The 19,190-nt window shown below is 36.9% G+C and overlaps 1 protein-coding gene across 2 annotated transcripts in view; it reads left to right on the top strand.

Annotated features, from left to right (window-relative positions):
* The window catches only part of EPRS1 (glutamyl-prolyl-tRNA synthetase 1), an 83,753-nt gene that overhangs the window by 15,369 nt on the left and 49,194 nt on the right, over window positions 1-19,190 (top strand). For both annotated transcript variants that reach the window (XM_077937689.1, XM_015116038.3), the window contains 10 exons: window positions 467-566; window positions 1,810-1,966; window positions 2,968-3,107; window positions 4,750-4,844; window positions 9,937-10,063; window positions 10,744-10,936; window positions 12,705-12,876; window positions 14,953-15,186; window positions 16,089-16,173; window positions 16,663-16,722. In XM_077937689.1, the coding sequence (XP_077793815.1) occupies window positions 552-566; window positions 1,810-1,966; window positions 2,968-3,107; window positions 4,750-4,844; window positions 9,937-10,063; window positions 10,744-10,936; window positions 12,705-12,876; window positions 14,953-15,186; window positions 16,089-16,173; window positions 16,663-16,722 (1,278 nt within the window). In that variant the 5' untranslated portion in view covers window positions 467-551. The remainder of the gene's footprint in view (window positions 1-466; window positions 567-1,809; window positions 1,967-2,967; window positions 3,108-4,749; window positions 4,845-9,936; window positions 10,064-10,743; window positions 10,937-12,704; window positions 12,877-14,952; window positions 15,187-16,088; window positions 16,174-16,662; window positions 16,723-19,190) is intronic.

Here is a 19,190-nt window from a genome sequence, read left to right as displayed (position 1 = left end):
GACATGTAAAGAACAAATTAGCAGACTGGGCACAGTGGCTTACGCCTGTAATCCCAACACTTTGGGAGGCTGAGGTGGGTGGGTCACCTGAGGTCAGGAACTCGAGACCAGCCTGGCTAACGTCGTGAAACCCTGTCTCTACTAAAAATACAAAAAGTTAGCCTGTCATGGTGGTGGACACCTATAATCACAGCTACTTGGGAGGCTGAGGCAGGAGAATTGCTTGAACCCTGGAGGCAGAGGTTGCAGTGAACCAAGATCACACCATTGCATTCCAGCTTGGGCAGCAAGAGCGAAACTCCATCTGAAACAAACAAACAAACAAATTAGCAGATCTATTTTTTACTATAGTAGAAAATACATGGTAAATATAATAAGGTTTCCATTTTTACATTTCTTCATAAGTCTCATGACTTACTGATTTGCTAGAGCAGCAGTAATATTTTATCTCATGCTTATATTCTAGAAATGTGATATTCACAGATGTGAATTCCATACTTCGCTACTTGGCTAGAGTTGCAACTACAGCTGGGTTATATGGCTGTAATCTGATGGAACACACTGAGGTAAGCAATGAACATTTTGTTGTGTGTGTTTTGTCTTATGCTTCTGTTTTTTTATGGGAACCTCATCATTTATTGTTGGCTTATGAACTATTCTACTTAAGGATATTAACAGAGTGTTAATTATATAGACCAAGGTATGGAATGCTCATCTTGTTTTTGTTGTCACAAGAAAATTATTTTTTTGTAATTCCTAAGTTTGAACGTTTAATCCCCTACCAGCTGTTCTTTTGGGAGCGTTTAGTGCCATCTTTGCCTTCACAGATTCCTAGCATTTCATAGCCAGATGGGACTGTATAGATCATCTCATCCAACGTTCTTACTTTACGGATAAGGCAGCAAGCCTAGGAAAGTTAAGTTTGACCAGGGTAACATGCATAGTTTGGATCTCATTTTCTTTTCTAAGTGTATGCCTTGTTTAATTAATTATATCAGTAAATTAACTTTTGATACAATCATGTGCCTCTTAACAATGGGATGCATTCGAGAAATGTGTTATTAGGCAATTTCATCATTCTATCAGCATCATAGAGTGTACCCACAAAAACCTAAATGGGATAGCCTACTACACACCTAGGCTATACAGTGTAGCCTAGTGCTTCTAGACTACAAACCTATACTAGCAAGTTACAATACTCAATACAGTAGGCAATTGTAACACAATATGTATTTGTGTATCTAAACATAGACAACATAGATATAACTATAACCTTATGGGACCATTGTCATATATGCAGTCTGTCATTGACTGAAATGTCATTATGCAGTAGATGACAGTACTGCTTTTTAGATGCTGCTTTTTTTCCTGTTTGTATTCTGCTCTAACCTTCCTAAATCTCATAAAATTCAAAGTACACAGAATGGTTTCTAAGTACTAACTTTTAAATGTTTCAAGTAAATGAATATGTTTGGCTGGGTACAGTCCCTTTGGTTCATTCAGGTTGGTTACTTATTTCTGTACCAATTCTCAAATTCTTATTTTCCTATTCTTTCCTGAAGTGCCCCTCCACACTCTTGTAAAAAAAAAAAAAAAAAAAGCAGAAAGCATAGCAAAATAAATGTGGCATTTATTTAAGTTCCATTTTAGATTTTAGGCAATGAGAATTTAATCCACATAATGATAAATTGTATAATTTGAGAAAGGAAAAGCATAGTAAGAGTGTACTATTGCTCTAGTTAACTAGAATTTTTTTATAGTCTTTTTATATGTTGGAGTACATTTCTTTTCTATCTTTTATGTTCACAGATTGATCACTGGTTGGAGTTCAGTGCTACAAAATTATCTTCATGTGATTCCCTTACGTCTGCAATTAATGAACTCAATCATTGCCTGTCTCTGAGAACATACTTAGTTGGAAACTCCTTGAGTTTAGCAGATTTATGTGTTTGGGCCACCCTAAAAGGTATCAATAATTCCTAAAATGCTCTGTTTTAATCGTTTAATATTTTGCTGGATAAGAATTATACATATTTCTGTGTGTATGCATGTATGTATATGTGTATGTATATATATGTTTAGACAGTAACTTAAGACTTTATTACAGAGGAATGACCTCCCTGGCTGTTTTATTCCTATCCAGCTACAGGAATTCCCTGTCTTTTTCTGCCGTTGTCTGTCTCACAACCCCAACTTCCTTCTTGCCTTTGGAGCTGATCTTGTTCCTGATAAAGAAGTCTCTATCCCATTTATGTTAGCACCTCTCCTACTTCAGCTATTATTTTACTCCAGACACTTGTCTCTGACTTGAAAAAAAGCCATTATTGCTCAGCGAGTATGTGATTGGGAGGTTAGGGAGTAGTGGGGTGATGTGGAGTTGTGGTTTTTCTTAGAGGTCACTTCCTTCTTCTACAACTAGTTTGCAACAGGTAAGAATATGCTTTTTCCAACTTGGAAAGCCAATTTTTTCAAAAACAACTTTCTTGAGGTATAATTGATATACAGGAAACCACACTTATTTAAAAATGTATAATTTGATAAATTTTGACTTTTATACACACACACACACACACACACACACACACACACACACACACACACACACACACACACACACCCCTGTGGAACTATGGTTACAATCAAGATAATAAATATATCCACCATCCCCAAAAGTTCCTCATGCCTCTTTGTAATCAATCATCCACCCTCCCCTGGTTCCAGGCAACCAGCACGCCCAGCTTTGAATATTTTTCATCTTCAGTTGGTTGAACCTACGGTTATGGAACTCATGGACACAGAGAGCTCACTGTTTTAGAAAACATTTCATTGTATACCCAGATACTTAAATTTCATATTCCTTAGAAGCACAACTTTAAGCCATCTCATTTACTTCAGTTAGTCACAACTGGAACTTTGCTTTTGAAGCTGCAGATTGATTGAATAGTTTAAAACTATCTTTGCTCATAGGAAATGCTGCATGGCAAGAACAGTTGAAACAGAACAAAGCTCCAGTTCATGTAAAACGTTGGTTTGGCTTTCTTGAAGCCCAGCAGACCTTCCAGTCAGTAGGTACCAAGTGGGATGTTTCAACAACCAAAGCTCGAGTGGTAAGCCTTTTTTTCTTTCTTAAAAAAGAAAAAATGACATTTCAGTCTGTCTGAGGCCCTAGGTCTGAAAAGACAATTATTCCTACTCATAAAGTTTATTTTCTTTTAATAAATTTAAAAGGATCTTCTTGCAAGAATCTGACATTTTTATATCTTCGTTTCACTTTTAACTGTTCAGCTATATAAAGCCCTAATCTTTATATAACTAAAGATTTTGATCATCCAATATATGTCCCTTAGGCAGTTCAAACTCCATGTAAATAAAACCTCATAATTTTACACCTTTGCAATTTTTTCTTTCTTCTGAATCTCCTGGTTTTTGAACCATTGAGCATCAAGTCCTGGGATTCTGCAGCACTGTTTCATTGATTTTGTAGGAAAACGTGACATAGTGCACAGTACAAAAGGTTCTTTTCTCAACCAGACTTGCTCCACTTCGATCTGTTTTACATTTTAGGAATGTGTTGTACAGTTTTGATTTAATTAAGGTTTTCTAATGTAAAATTTGAAAACTACTGTCTACTTGGATAAAGATAGCACAGTCCACAAAACAACACAGGTTGTTTTGGCTGCAAATCTTTACTCATCCTTCACTGTATTTCACATTTACTCAATGAGCCCTGTTATGACTTCTCATGTGTGTAGATTTGTTTTCTGTCCTTCGGTGCTATCGCACTTTTTTGAGGCCTAATTGTTCCTTGCTTGGTTTAATACCATAATCTCATAACTAAACTTCCTTTTGTCTCATCTTTCTCTAGTTCAGGGTATCACTTTAGAAAGCACAAATCCGTGGTCCTGTTATCCCTGAGGACTGACTCCCCATTGCCTAAAACTTAAAAGCCAAACTTAAAAGGTCCTCTGTGTTTTTTACTTAATCTATTTCAGCTTCCTTCCCTACCCACCCAATATGCATTCCTAACTTTTAATGGACATTGCACTACTTTTTCCTGCCTTCGTGCCTTACCTACTCTGTTATTTATTTACTTAGAATGAATACTCCATATACTCTTTTTTTTTTTTTTTTTTTTTTTGAGACGGAGTTTTGCTCATCACCCAGGCTGGAGTGTGGTGGCACGATCTCGGCTCACTGCAGCCTCCGCCTCCTGGGTTCAAGCGATTCTCCTGCCTTACCCTCCTGAGTAGCTGGGACTACAGGTGCACGCTGCCACGGCTGGCTAATTTTTGTACTTTTAGTAGAGATGGGGTTTCACCATGTTAGCCAGTCTAGTCTCAAACTCCTGACCTCAGGTGATCTGCCCTCCTTGGCCTCCCAAAGTGCTGGGATTACAGGCATGAACCACTGTACCCAGCATCCCATATACTCTCCATCTGATACATTTCTACTTATCTTTGAGGTCCAGCTTGTTTCTTAACTCCTTTTAAGCTTTTCCTGATAAACTTAGATATTGCTGATTAATTTCAACTGAGTGATCTAACAGTACCCTGAACATATCTCTATTACTGGTATTTGGTTTTAGTTATATTCTTATCAGATTTTGCAACCTCAAGTACAGGGATGATGTTCTAGTCGTCATGTTTTTCATAACCAGTGTGTGTAGTGCCTGGCACATTTGTTGAATGAGTGTGTTCTTAGACATTTAACCATAAGACTTTTTGTTGTGATGGTGGTTGTGTTTTTCAGGCACCTGAGAAAAAGCAAGATGTTGGGAAATTTGTTGAGCTTCCAGGTGCGGAGATGGGAAAGGTTACCGTCAGATTTCCTCCAGAGGCTAGTGGGTAAGAAAATGTAACTTACATTTATAATTGAATATATTTAGTGGGAAAGCTTTAAAACAGTGCTTAAATACTTAAAGTATTAATAGGTTAATATTATAGAAGAACGTAAGATTTTAATTGTGATAGGTAAAATTCTAAACATCTTAATAGTTTTTACGTTATTGTTAATGTTGATTTAATTTGTAGTTTTTTTAGTTTGTGAACTTAGTAAAAGAGACGGCATTTTAATTTTATCCTGACAGAACTGTAAATGTAATTAACAAAATATCCACAAATAAAAAACCTTAAATTTCATTTTTAGTTTTAGATTTTTGGGCTTTCATTTAATTGGATTTGTGTTTGTACCCTGAGCAGTCCTTTTAATTAGCAGTTCAAGTTATGATAGCGTTGTTTGTTTGTTTTTTTCTTGAGATGGAGTCTTACTCTGTCTCTCAGGCTGGAGTGCAGTGGCGCTATCTCAGCTCACTGCAAGCTCTGCCTCCTGGGTTCATGCCATTCTCCTGCCTCAGCCTCCCAAGTAGCTGGGACTACAGGCGCCTGCCACCACGCCTGGCTAATTTTTTTTGGTATTTTTTTTGTAGAGACAGGATTTCACTGTGGTCTCGATCTCTTGACCTCGTGATCTGCCCGCCTCGGCCTTCCAAAGTGTTGGGATTACAGGCGTGAGCCACCGTGCCCAGCCAGCATTGTTTTTAAGTTATTTTTCCCCCAAATAAAGGAAGGGGAGTCCTGAAAAGCCTGTTTCTATTCCTTTCTTTCCATTAGGTGTCCCAACCCCTTTATCTCTTGGCACCCATGGAAAGTAGTATTTGAATAGCTCATTAGGGAAAAAGACTGTTCTGTATGTTGATCACCAGGCTGGGGCTGCTTCAGGCCTTACCCACCATTCCCCAGGGCTGAAAATGAAGTCTTTGTCTTTGCACACCTGTCATCCTATTTGAAGCATACTGGACAAGCTTTATAATAGCGTCCTTCCAATGATATTAATATAATAAAATACCTCTTATTAAAGCAGTTAGCCTCACTTAGAAAATTAACCATTAGGAAAATGTTCTGCCATGTTTTATAATTGAGGTGATTATTTTTTCCAAATTTAGGATTTCCAAATTTAATTTTTTCAGATTTTGTATTCTATCACCATAACGCAGTTCTCACCCTTATATAGTACACAGTAGAAACTGGAAGATACAGAAACAATTTTCTTTTAACTATGTATTTAATACTTCTTCACAAACTTTCATAAGCATCATTAACAGTAAAATTACTTTCAGAATATCACATTTTTGTCTCTGCTTTTCTATGTTTGCTGATTCAGGAGGTGAAATAAAGGGTAGATAGAAGGAGATGAAACAAAAGTGATGACTCTGGAAAATTCACAGACTTGATCATTAAATGGTTGATTGGTAATTGACTAAGTGGATTCAGTTATAAATAATATTTACCTTACATGGTTTAATACCTATAGACATCCTGCATTCCTGCCGTCCAGTATTCTGCTACTGTGCACTTGGTATGAGAGGTCATGATTGTCCTGTTGACCTTAATTGCCTGTAAAACCACCCTTTTTTTTTTTTTTTTTTTTGGCAGTGGCCATTTGTAGCTGTACCACTTGAACATTTGTCTTTTTTGAATCTTTTCATATTTCGTGTCACTGTCATTTCTTGGAATAGTGAGTTCCCCATGTTTGTATATTTACAGTATAAAATATTTTTTGTTATAAATTATATCAGTTTCAGAGACTATGCTCATGAGACAGCTTTGGGATTTGGAATATAAATCAGTATTTAGTTTTTCTTACTATGCATAATTTTGATCATCTCTTCTTATACTGTTAAAGAGTTTTTCTTTAATTACTATTTTTTCTTTTTTTCTTTTCTGTGTCTTAAATGAAAGGCCAGAAGGCTTGGCTTAGCCTTTTATTCTTATTCTTAGCTAACATATACATAGCACCTATTATGTACGGGTGCTACCACGTGCTTTACTTATAGTAACTTATTTAATCCCAACAGCCTTCTAAGGAAGTCACTATTGTTATCTCTGTTTTACAAATGGTTTCAGAAACAGATTCATACAACGTTTTAGTAACTTGCCAAGCTCAAACCTCTACCATCTGGCTCTAGAATCCATATAATTAAAAATTATACTACATGTATCTGTTACATGTGGCAGAAGCCCAATTCAGCATCACTGCTAACTCATGCAGCATGATTCTTTTGTGTGTGTGTGTGTGTGTGTGTGTTTAGCTATTCTGATATAGATTGACTTTTTAACTGATGGTTTTAGTTGTTTTGTGACTTATAGTCCTCTTAGCTTTCTTGGGGTTTGAAATTGTTAGACCTGCAGATGTTATTTCAGATTTAGAAATAACATTTTTGAAATAATGTTTTGATCTCATCACCTTTCTTAATTTCTATATTTTAAAGCTAAGCACATTAACTGTAAAATAATAGGTACTGATTGTTAGTCTCTTCTTGACAATGGTTATAACATGTTATTGGGCGCAACACCCTCAGTTAAAAGTACATCACAGTATTTTTCTTCCTGGGAATTTATGGCCCTTCATTTAGTTTTATTTTTAATAAATTTTTAATTTTAGAATAGTTTTAGATTTACACAAAGTTACAAAAATAGTACAGAAAGTTCCCATGTACCCTGCACCCAGTTTTTCCTAACATTAACATTTTACATTATTATGGTACATTTTTCACAACTAATGAACTAATGTTAATATATTATTAATTAAACTTCATCCTTTTTTGGGATTTTGTTAGTTTTTCCCTACTGTCTCTTTTCTGATCTAAGATTTCATCTGGGGATATCACAGCCCTTTATTTATTTATTTTTATTTTATTTATTTATTTATTTATTGTATATTTAGTAGAGACAGGGTTTCACCATGTTGGTCAGGCTGGTCGTGAACCCCCGACCTCAGGTGATCCGCCTGCCTCGACCTCCCAAAGTGCTGGGATTATAGGTGTTAGCCACCATGCCAGGCCTACAGCCCTTTATTATATGTAGAAAGTTTTGAATAGCCGTAAATACATTGCATTGTACTTGTTTGCATTAGCCTTTGTGTATAAACCCTCCCTTTTGTCTTTTTTTTTTTTTTTTTTTGAGACATAGCCTCGCACTGTCGTCCAGGCTGGAGTTCAATGGTGTGATCTTGGCTCACTGCAACCTCTGCCTCCCGGGTTCAAGCGATTCTCCTGCCTCAGCCTCCTGAGTAGCTGGGATTACAGGCGCCCACCACCATGCCCGCATAAGTTTTGTATTTTTAGTAGAGACGGGGTTTCACCATGTTGGCCAGGCTGGTCTTGAACTCCTGACCTCGTGATCCGCCAACCTCTGCCTCCCAAAGTGCTGGGATTACAGGCGTGAGCCACCGTGCCCGGCCCAAGCCCTTCTTAAAGTTGAATCATTGATCTGGGATGCTAATGACTTTTAAAAACTTGATTGATTTAAAAATGATATAAATTCATACAAGAGGTTGTACTTTTCCCCTTCCCATATTGATGTCAACTGAGATCAGAGCTGTGTGGGAAACTAGGTAACTGTCTTAAAACTGTACAACTGTTGACTGAGGTGGGCAGATCACGAGGTCAGGAGATCGAGACCATCCTGACTAACACAGGGAAACCCCATCTCTACTAAAAATACAAAAAATTAGCTGGGTGTGGTGGCGGGCACCTGTAGTACCAGCTACTTGGGAGGCTGAGGTAGGAGAATGGCATGAACCTGGGAGACAGAACTTGCAGTGAGCGGAGATGGCGCCACTGCACTCCAGCCTGGTCGACAGAGCGAGACTCCGTCTCAAAATAAAAAAACAACAGAAAAATAACCACAATAAAAAAACTGTGCAACTGCTACCATCATTATAATTTGAAACTAATACAAGTTGGTGAAAGCGGATTAAATTTCCTTGCTTCATGCCTTGTTTCCAGCCCAATCAACTGTATTTCAACATAGTGGTGTGACATCTTTTCTTTTACTCATGTACTTGATAGGAGGAGGATCTTGATGTGTAATATTATCAACAGTGCCTCTGATGTATATTCTTCCTTACAGTTGTCAGCTGCTCATAAGAACAGCAGAACAGTGTTTTTGTAGATTCTGATTCATTGAGTGTTGGTGCTGATGAGACCTTTGGGATTATTTAGTTAAAATTCTTTTATTTTTAATCTCCCTCACATGAGTTTACCTCTATAACAAACCTTCGCATATACCCCTGAACCTAAAATAAAAGTTAAAAAATTAAAGTTAAAAAACACTCTTTTGGCTGGGCATGGTGACTCATACCTGTAAACCCAGCACTTTGGAAGGCCAAGGCAGGCAGATCATGAGGTCAAGAGATCAAGACCATCCAACATGGTGAAACCCCGTATCTACTAAAAATACAAAAATTAACTGGGCGTGGTGGCACGTGCCTGTAGTCCCAGCTACTTGGGAGGCTAAGGCAGGAGAATCGCTTGAACCTGGAAGGTGGAGGTTGCAGTGAGCCGAGATCATGCCACTGGACTCCAGCCTTGGTGACAGAGCAAGATTCTGTCTCAAAAAAAAAAAAAATTTTAGCATCTGAGAAAACCAAAGCCTAGAGAAGTAAAGTGACTTTTACTAATTGTCATGTGCTCTTTTCATTTAGCCATCACAGTGACAGTCTCAGAAGAGCTTCTCTCCAGTGGCATAGGTGGGCACCCAGTTCTCAGTAGTAGCAGGTCTTATTAAAGACAAACAGTGGAAGGTAGCATTGGAAACAACTTTGAAGCAGCTTTACTTTAATTAAATTACCATTCTTTTTGATAAAAAGAAAAAGGAGAGTCTCCTTAAGGTTGCAATGTTTGTAAATACCTTGTCCCCTCTGTGAGATTTTACACATGAAGTTGTTTCTTATAATTGTTTTATATATGTTGTAGTCTTTTTTTCTTCCTGTCAGGGTCAGATTTTCTATCACAGTACTTTTTGTTAGAAAATAAAATATGACTTGGGTACCAATTGGAAGGATTTTTGTTTAGTTCTCATCTCCTCAAAAAGGTTAAGTTTAAGTATTTAGTTAAAACATGTTAATGAGTTTCTTTGTGAAATGTTTTTGTTTTAGTTACTTACACATTGGGCATGCAAAAGCTGCTCTTCTGAACCAGCACTACCAGGTTAACTTTAAAGGGAAACTGATCATGAGATTTGATGACACAAATCCTGAAAAAGAAAAGGAAGATTTTGAGAAGGTAATTAAAAGTGTAGTGATGACCCTTTGTCAGAAAAGTTAATTAAAGTTACAGGATTACCTAATACCTTCATGGTATAAAAATAAATTTTGTTCTCATAGCTACTTTTTTCCTTATCTATATATTCCATGTCTTAGACCTAAGCTAAGAAATGTCGAGCTCCCATACCAAAAAACTTAAAATTTATTTTTCTTTTCCCCATTTATAGAATTTACCTGAATGATATGTTTTCCTATAGTACCAATTTATTAAATGAATTGGTCACTGGAGGCAGGTTTTTTGGTCATATAATCTTAAGTTTATGAATGAAATAAACACTAAGTAGGTATTGGAAAATGTGAAGGTTTCCTAGCCTCTTATCTTTATTCAGAAGTATGGCAGTGTATTCAAAGAGAGGGCAAATGATTGTCAGTTCTCCCGGTAATGACCAGCTTTTCCAAAGTAAATGGAAAACTCCATCATGAGATCAGCTTTCTCAGCTGGAAATTTGGAGGCTAATATAATGAGTATCTATCTCTTTTTTCTTTTTTGATCTAATATCATGTAACTTCCAGAACTGTTTTCAGGCTAAATAAGACTGATGGTTTATATTACATTTGCCTAAATGCAGTATCAAGGGTTGAAAATGCACGAAAAAATGCAAAAGATATACCGATGGTTATTTTGGTTTCTTATTACAGGTTATCTTGGAAGATGTTGCAATGTTGCATATCAAACCAGATCAATTTACTTATACTTCGGATCATTTTGAAACTATAATGAAGTATGCAGAGAAGCTAATTCAAGAAGGAAAGGCTTATGTGGACGATACGCCTGCTGAACAAATGAAAGCAGAACGTGAGCAGAGGATAGAATCCAAACATAGGAAAAACCGTAAGGCACATTGTTTTATGTTTTAATTGATATTTTTATATTCTGCTTCTTTAGTTGAATGTGGTTTCTTTTTTGTGAAAGCTACTCGTTTTTTTGTTTTGTTGTTGTTGTTGTTGTTGTTGTTGTTGTTGTTTTGAGGCAAAGTCTCACTCTGTTGCCCGGGCTGGGGTGCAGTGGCACAATCTGGTCTCACTGCATCCTCTGCCTCCTGGGTTCAAGTGATTCTTCTGCCTCAGCCTCCCAAGTAGCTGGGATGACAGGCGCGCACCACCACACCCTGCTAATTTTTGTATTTTTAGTAGAGACGGACTTTCACCATATTGGCTAGGCTGGTCTCGAACTCCTGACCTCATGATCTGCCCACCTTAGCCTCCCAAAGTGCTGGCATTACAGGTGTGAGCCACCATGCCAGGCAAAAGCTGCTAGTTTAAACATATTTGGGTATAGGACTCATTTGTGTTAGAAATCTTTTTTCTTTCTCTATCTTTATGTTCTTATTATTTTATTAACATCACAACCACATATGAATATGCCCTTCATGTCTCACTTATTATGTGTAGTCTTTTGCATTGTATTCATTCAATTTGAAGGATTCCTTCTGCAACATTTTACAGTTGTCTTACTTCAAATACTTAGCCTTTCTATAATACAATGTTTGATGATAATGTTGTCACCCAAGTCTTCCTTTTGGCATGTGGGTAAATGTGAATATAATATATAATATAAGCTCAGTACTAACCTATATCTCTGAACTGTCACTTGACTAAAGAGCATATCTTTCTTATTCATGACTTCTCTCCTGAACTTCTAAATTGGGCTATTTTCATTCTGTAATTATGTTGTCAGAACCACACTATATTAAATCTTGAGTGTTACATTTGGGAAGCATTAGTAAATTAAAATAGTTATAATGAGTCTTTTTTATTTTGAAAAGGTTTTCTACATTTTCAAAGGTGGCTAACCAATGGACTTTTAGACCTATCTTGATTCTTTGAGGGCAATTGTCTTACATTTCTAGTAGCTTCCACAGAAAATTATTGTTTAACAGTTCGTATGCATATGGGGCAGGTTTTTGCTAGATACTGTGATATAGGTGGAACCATTGCCACTTAGAATATGGAGTCCTTTTTTCTAGTATTAAACTCTTTTCTTTCTTGAATCACTGTCTGTTTTCTATCACCTCTTATTTTCTTGGATCCAAGAGTATCCTGCTTCTCATTGGGATGATGAAGGGGCTTTCAGGGAGCCCATGAGTTCAGACTGTCAGCCTGAGATGTGTTCTTTAGACAGGCACGGGCTGTAGTGCCAATGCCTGTGGGACCTTAGGGCCAGACCAAACCATTCTGTCCCTTAGGCATGAGGTGGCAAAAGGAGAGAACGCTTCTGCTTTAAAGGTAGAATGTTAAATTTGAGGGAGATGAGAAGGGGCTGGCCCGTTGTACCATGATGGGAAGGGAAACACTCGGTGAGCGGAGCCTTCAGGCCTTGTACTTTTTTTTATGCTTAATTAATACTACATGAGTGGAATGTATTAGTGTTATCTTTTCTAAAACATATTTGTATTTCCTAAATGTATTGTGAAACATCTTTCATTAAAAAATGATGCATTTGCTCTTGGTGCTGGATACTGGAACTATTACAGTGTTTTTAAACTAACACAGGGTGGTTATAAAACAAGAACATGAAATTTTATATCAAATTATAGCACTATAAGAATAATTTCAATTTAACCAGATGAGTTAACTGTGATATAATTATCATTTTATAGCTATTGAGAAGAACCTACAAATGTGGGAAGAAATGAAAAAAGGGAGCCAGTTTGGTCAGTCCTGTTGTTTGCGAGCAAAAATTGACATGAGTAGTAACAATGGATGCATGAGAGATCCAACCCTTTATCGCTGCAAAATTCAACCACATCCAAGAACTGGAAATAAATACAAGTAAGTATATCTCCTTCAATATGCTAGGTGACCTTCTGTGCTTTTGTTTTGATCTTCTCTAAACATGGAGTAGAAGCAAAATGGTCAAGAAACCTAGCCTTTTGTTCATTCATGGGTTAACTGGCTGGTGGCCTTTCAGGGGCTGTTTACTCACCTATCAATTAAGGTTATACCACATTATTTCTAAGATCACTTGTATCTGTGAAAGTCCTGAGTCTTTTTTTTGTATTGATTAGGTAAACTGTGATGTATATCTTTAGATGAAGATACTTTGCTTCCTGTAATAAACTTTGAGTCTACTTTGCACAAATTGATTCCTAAAAGTAATAATATTGAAGACTTCCAGAAGTATGAACAATACAAGAAAGTAACATGTGTTTAGATTAGTTTTCTATGTGGATTTGTAGGTTAACAGATCTTCGTTTTAAATGGACCTTTTCCCAAAAAAAAGCCTACTTTATAAAGTAAACCATAAAATATATTTTTTAATACTTTGAAGAAGCCTACTACACATAAATGCTGAATTAAAACTTCTGAAAAGAATGGTAAATGTAAATGATTACTTGGTTAGCTGATGTGACTGACTTTAAACTCATGGGTGCTGACATGTCTGTCCATATATAGACAAACACACGTTAATTATATGTGCATACATACTATTTTTACCAGGATTACTCCTTGTTTTACTAAGCAAATCCTTTAAGTACATTTGGAAAAGTGACTTTGGATACACATTTTCAGTATCAAATAATCGCAAAGCATAATACAATAGTATCTTAATCAAGTTGTATCTTAAAGGTTACAATGTATAATGGCTGGGCACGGTGGCTCATGCCTGTAATACAGTTTGGGAGGCTGAGGCAGGAAGATCTCTTGAGGCTGGGAGTTTGAAACCAGCCTGGGAAACATAGTAAGAACCTGTCTCTACCAAAAAAATAAATTAAAAAAAAAAAGAAAAAGAAAAAAACTAGCCAGGTATGCTGGCATGCATCAGTAGTTCTAGCTACTTGGAAGACTGAGGCAAGAGGATTGCTTGAGTCCAGGAGTTCAAGGTTACAGTAAGTTGTGATCATGCCACTTCACCCCAGCCCGACCAACAGAGTGAAACCCTTTCTCTAGATAAACAAAAAGGAAAGCATTGGCTGGGTGCAGTGGCTCATGCCTGTAATACCAGCACTTTGGGAGGCCTAGACGGGTGGATCGCTTGAGGCCAGGAGTTTGAGACCAGCCCGACCAACATGGTGAAACCCCATCTCTACTTTAAAAAAAATACAAAAATTAGCCAGGCGTGGTGGCACATGCCTGTAATCCTGTCTACTCGGGAGGCTGAGAATCACTTGAACCCAGGAGGCGGAGGTGGCACTGAGCTGAGATTGCACCACTGCACTCTAGGCTTGGTAAAAGAGTGAAACTCTCCAAAAAAAAGAAAGAAAGCATATTTGCACTAATATGTATATTTTTTTAATTCAAATTGATACTGCATATAAATTGTATACATTATCTTAGTCAGAAACTGTTTTTAAGACTATTTCATCTTAAATGTAATTTTAACGTAATAATTTTCTGGTCTGTTATCGGTTTTTGTTTTTTTTTTCTTTTACACAGTGAATGGAGCACTGTTTTTGAGTGTGTTTGACTACTTTTAAGACTCTCAGGGATTTACTTGAGTAAGGGATTATTGAAGACAGTGAGACTCCGTCTCAAAAAAAAAAGATGTTCAACAGCTAAATTTCCTTAAAATTATTACATGTATTGTTTATTGCTTCTTACCATGCCGTACATTGGCCATTACAGAAATATTATGATTATACAATTTGCCAAACCAATACCTAATTTTGTATTAAATTGCAAATTTGCTTTTTTGTTTGACTGCTAAGTTGATAACTGACTCATTGTTCTCAAAGGCTGATAATGTTCTGATATACTTTGAGTATTATAAGTCATAAAACCTTTTGGTTTTTAAGAATCTGTTAACTTGTAAAGAATTACATTTTAAATTAGTATTGTTGTTTATAATGCCTAATCTAAGAGAGAAAGGGTAAAATGTTTTATTTGTTTTTATTTTCTTTTTTCTAGTGTTTATCCAACATATGATTTTGCCTGCCCCATAGTTGACAGCATCGAAGGTGTTACGCATGCCCTGAGAACAACAGAATACCATGACAGAGATGAGCAGTATTACTGGATTATTGAAGCTTTAGGCATAAGAAAACCATATATTTGGGAATATAGTCGGCTAAATCTCAACAACACAGTGCTATCCAAAAGAAAACTCACATGGTTTGTCAATGAAGGACTAGTAGATGGATGGTATGTTTAATGTTACTTAGAATTGACAAGAAGTAAGGACGTAGTAGTTATCAGTGATTTTTAAACTGCTTGAGAGATAGGGAAGGTGATCGGGACGAGGGGGAATGGATAGGCATATAGAATTCTTGTCTTCTTCTCAACCAGTGCATTAGGGCTCCCCATTCTTGTTTTAATGCCACAAATATGGAGTGCCCACTGGGGATCATGAAATGAAAAACACACATGAGGGCACATCCTCTGCAGGTCTTAGCATTTAATAGAAAAATAATTTTGACTTTCTGGTCATTGGTGTATTTGGTTACTGATCTCTATTCTCTACTGAGGCTGAGGTTTTTCTTTTTTGGCTAGGTCCCAAGAAGGTCAAAATACCCTTGAGTCGAAGTGAAGATGTAAAAGTTTATCTTGAGCTCCATTAAAAGGGTATTACTGCATACTTACCGAGGTTTGCAAATCCCTGCAAAATATTTATTTCCTACATATATTTTGTTTTATTCCAAAGGGCTTTATAAAGTACATTCATTTGTGAATGACAGGATACCATCTTTTTTCTGATTCTCATGGTCCTGTGTGGAATAGCGACCTTGAAAATGTTTGTTAAATAAAAATGTATTAATGCATGGGATTTCCATATTTGAAAATGTCACCAGTGTGTCTTTTTTTCCAAATGTGCTTCTACTGTTTCCAGTAGTGCATTTATTTTACTGCAGTATTTGACAAGTCAGCAGTTATCCTGTTCCTTGAACTTGGGCTTACTAGTATTGCAATTTACCTAATTCGTATAACCAGCTCTTAGCCAAATGTTTAACAAGCTCAATATAATTTATTATTCATTAAGTATCTTCTACTCTCCACATCTACACATTACAACATTTCCCTGGTACTTAAAATGTACATATTTCCAGGGATGACCCAAGATTTCCTACGGTTCGTGGTGTACTGAGAAGAGGGATGACAGTTGAAGGACTGAAACAGTTTATTGCTGCTCAGGTGCGTTATAGTTTCTTTTCCAGCTTCTCTGTTTGAAATTTCAGGTACTTCTATTACTGTCCCTTTGGTCTTTATTATCTCTATTGTTCTTTCTATTCCTTGTTTGTGCCTTACGAGCCAAGGGCAGATTTTTTTTTTTCTAACAAACTTTAAAAAAAAAAAAAAAGTTTATCACTGCTTATAATAGTGAAAAATTGAAAATGTCCTAAACTCCTACGCTAGGTTTGGACTAAGGCAGCTGAAGTATTTTTAGCAGTGAATTATATGACTTGACTGTGACCAGTCTGTAGACTGAACCTTTGCAGTGAACTGTTAAGGGTAACCAAATTAGTTTGTATACACTGAGTTTTACATTTCACTAGAAGTAAACTTGTAAGTATTTATCGAGGTTTTTTTTTTTTTTTTTTTTTCTAAACATGCTTAGCATGAAATAAAGGTAAAGTTCTAATTAATACTTCTTGCCCTTAAAATCATGTTACTGTTTTTTAGGGCTCCTCACGTTCAGTTGTGAACATGGAGTGGGACAAAATCTGGGCGTTTAACAAAAAGGTATATATTTTAACTCTCTGTCTTCTTTTTTCATGCCTAAGTCCCAAATAATGTACAAGTAGAAGTCATTACTGTGCTCATGGTAGAGAAAAGTTTGTGAAGAATATTAACATTTTGCAGACTTTCAGGAAAATGGAATGTTTTCCTTTTTTAAATACATGAAGAGCATTAATTAAGCCTATTAACTATTCCAAATAAGTAACAGTGATTGAAACAAACAAACTTGGAATTATGGGGAACAGTAATAGTTTTTTCCTTAAATTTTTTATGAACACTCTGCATTTCATTTTTCTGCTTTCAAGCTGCGAGCTCTCTGTAAGAAGGTATTACTTAATGCTTTTATTTGCCTTAAACATAGCTTTTAGCATATTACATGTTAAAACCTGAGATGTTATATGGCTTTGAAGCACAATCACATGTATATAAAAGACTTGGTGTTAAAAACCATGTCCTCTGGTTTTCTTAGTACCAAAGGGAATGTTGGGATAACCCCATTCTACCCCATTCCCTTGTGTGCTGAGAGGACATAGAATTTTAAAAGTATATATTTCATTGAGTTGTATTGAAGTTTCATTAATTACAGTTCCTTTGTCCTACTGAATCCAGCTTTTTTTTTTTTTTTTTTAACTGTTTCTTAAAGTCAAATGAGGAACACTGCCTATTGACATTGTTAATTACTAATTGGAAAGCAGATGCTTGGACACTATAATAAGGCAAATCATTCAAATGCCATGTTTTAAATTATGGTTTCTGTGATTGTGTTCTGTAAATTCTTATTTGGGATTGCTGCTTGATGGTGCTGATGTCTTGCCTCAAGAAATAGTTGCTTGTTTCGCATGTGTCTTGAATTTGTTTTATTTTGGTCTTTCGTGTTTAGTTTTTGATACATAAAGGAATTGTTAATTGGTTCTTTCTGTTGCTGCAGTTACTAATAATAAATATGAGTAGAATTTGCTGGCAAAGTTAACGTTGGTGTACTTTTCATTAACAATACAATTTTTAATGATTTCAAGTTTTAATAAAGTTAAGCATGGACACTTCAGATATCTGAAATATATTTTACTGTAGTCAAATAGTTCTATAGGGTCTGTTAAGATGAATAACACATTCCTCCATCTTCTTTCATAGTTTCCCTGGAGAAAACACTTTCATTTCTTCTAGATAGTTCTTTTGGTATTTATTACTTACATTTCTTTCTCTCTCTCTTTTTTTTTTTTTTTTTTTGAGACAGAGTCTTGCTCTGTCGCCCATGCTGCAGTGCAATGGCGCAGTCTAGGCTCACTGCAACCTCTGCCTCCCGGTTTCAAGCGATTCTCCTGCCTCAGTCTCTCAAGTAGCTGGGACTACAGGCATGTGCCACCATGCCTGGCTAAATTTTGTATTTTTAGTAGAGATGGGGTTTTACCATGTTGACCAGGCTGGTCTCAAACCCCTGACCTTGTGATCCATCCGCCTCTGCCTCCCAAAGTGCTGGGATTACAGGCGTGAGCCACTGTGCCCAGCCTATTGCTTATATTGCTGAATGAAATATATGTCACTACTTTTTCAGTTATGTTTAGACATATTAGTTGACTTCCCATGATGGAAGATAAATAATTTGGCCTTTTTCTCCTAACTTTTTGGTTTGCTTATAGTTGATTGTCTTGCTTTGTCTCTCCCTCTCATTTGCTTATTTTTCTTTTTTTGTTTTTGTTTTTCTGTTAAAAAAAAAAAAAGCCAGATTCTCATGCCTCTAATCCCAGGAGTTCGGAAGGTCAAGGCAGGAGGATCGCCGGAGCCTGGGATTTTGAGACCAGTCTAGACAACATAGTGAGACCCCATCTCTCCGGAAAAAAAAAAAAAAAAAAATTAGCTGGGCCTGGTGTGGTGCATGCCTGTAGTTCCAGCTACTCGGGAGGCTGAGGTGGGAGGATCACTTGAACCCAGGAGATCAAGGCCGTAGTGAGCCCTGATCACACCACTGCAATCCAGCCTGGGTGTCAGAGTGAGACCCTGTCTCAAAAGAAAAAAAAAAAAATTTTTTTTGCCTCAGGCTGGAGTGCAATGGCATGATTTGGGCTCACTGCAACCTCTACCTCCCGGGTTCAAACGATTCTCCTGCCTCAGCCTCCCGAGTAGCTGGAATTACAGGCGTCCACCACCACGCCCAGCTAATTTTTGTATTTTTAGTAGAGATGGGATTTCGCCATGTTAGCCAGGCTGGTCTGGAACTCCTGACCTCGTGATCCGCCCACCTCAGCCTCCCAAAGTTCTGGGATTACAGGCATGAGCCACCACGCCCAGCACCCCTGCGTAGTTTTCTAAATCTGTCTCCACAAGATGTGGAAATTTCCCACCAAGATACTCAGATGCCTTAGGTGTACTTTGAGTTTCATTTTGGAGACATCTCTGCCAGAGGCTTCTGTGCTGCTCTGTAACCTGATTTGGATTCATGGCCCATTGGCTTCTGAGGCACAGCTGTCTTCCTA

The sequence above is a fragment of the Macaca mulatta genome, chromosome 1 (assembly GCF_049350105.2).
Source record: "Macaca mulatta isolate MMU2019108-1 chromosome 1, T2T-MMU8v2.0, whole genome shotgun sequence".
Classification (NCBI taxonomy): Eukaryota; Metazoa; Chordata; class Mammalia; order Primates; family Cercopithecidae; genus Macaca; species Macaca mulatta.
Note: the sequence above shows the minus strand (reverse complement) of the source record. Positions and strands in the feature narration are given on the sequence as shown.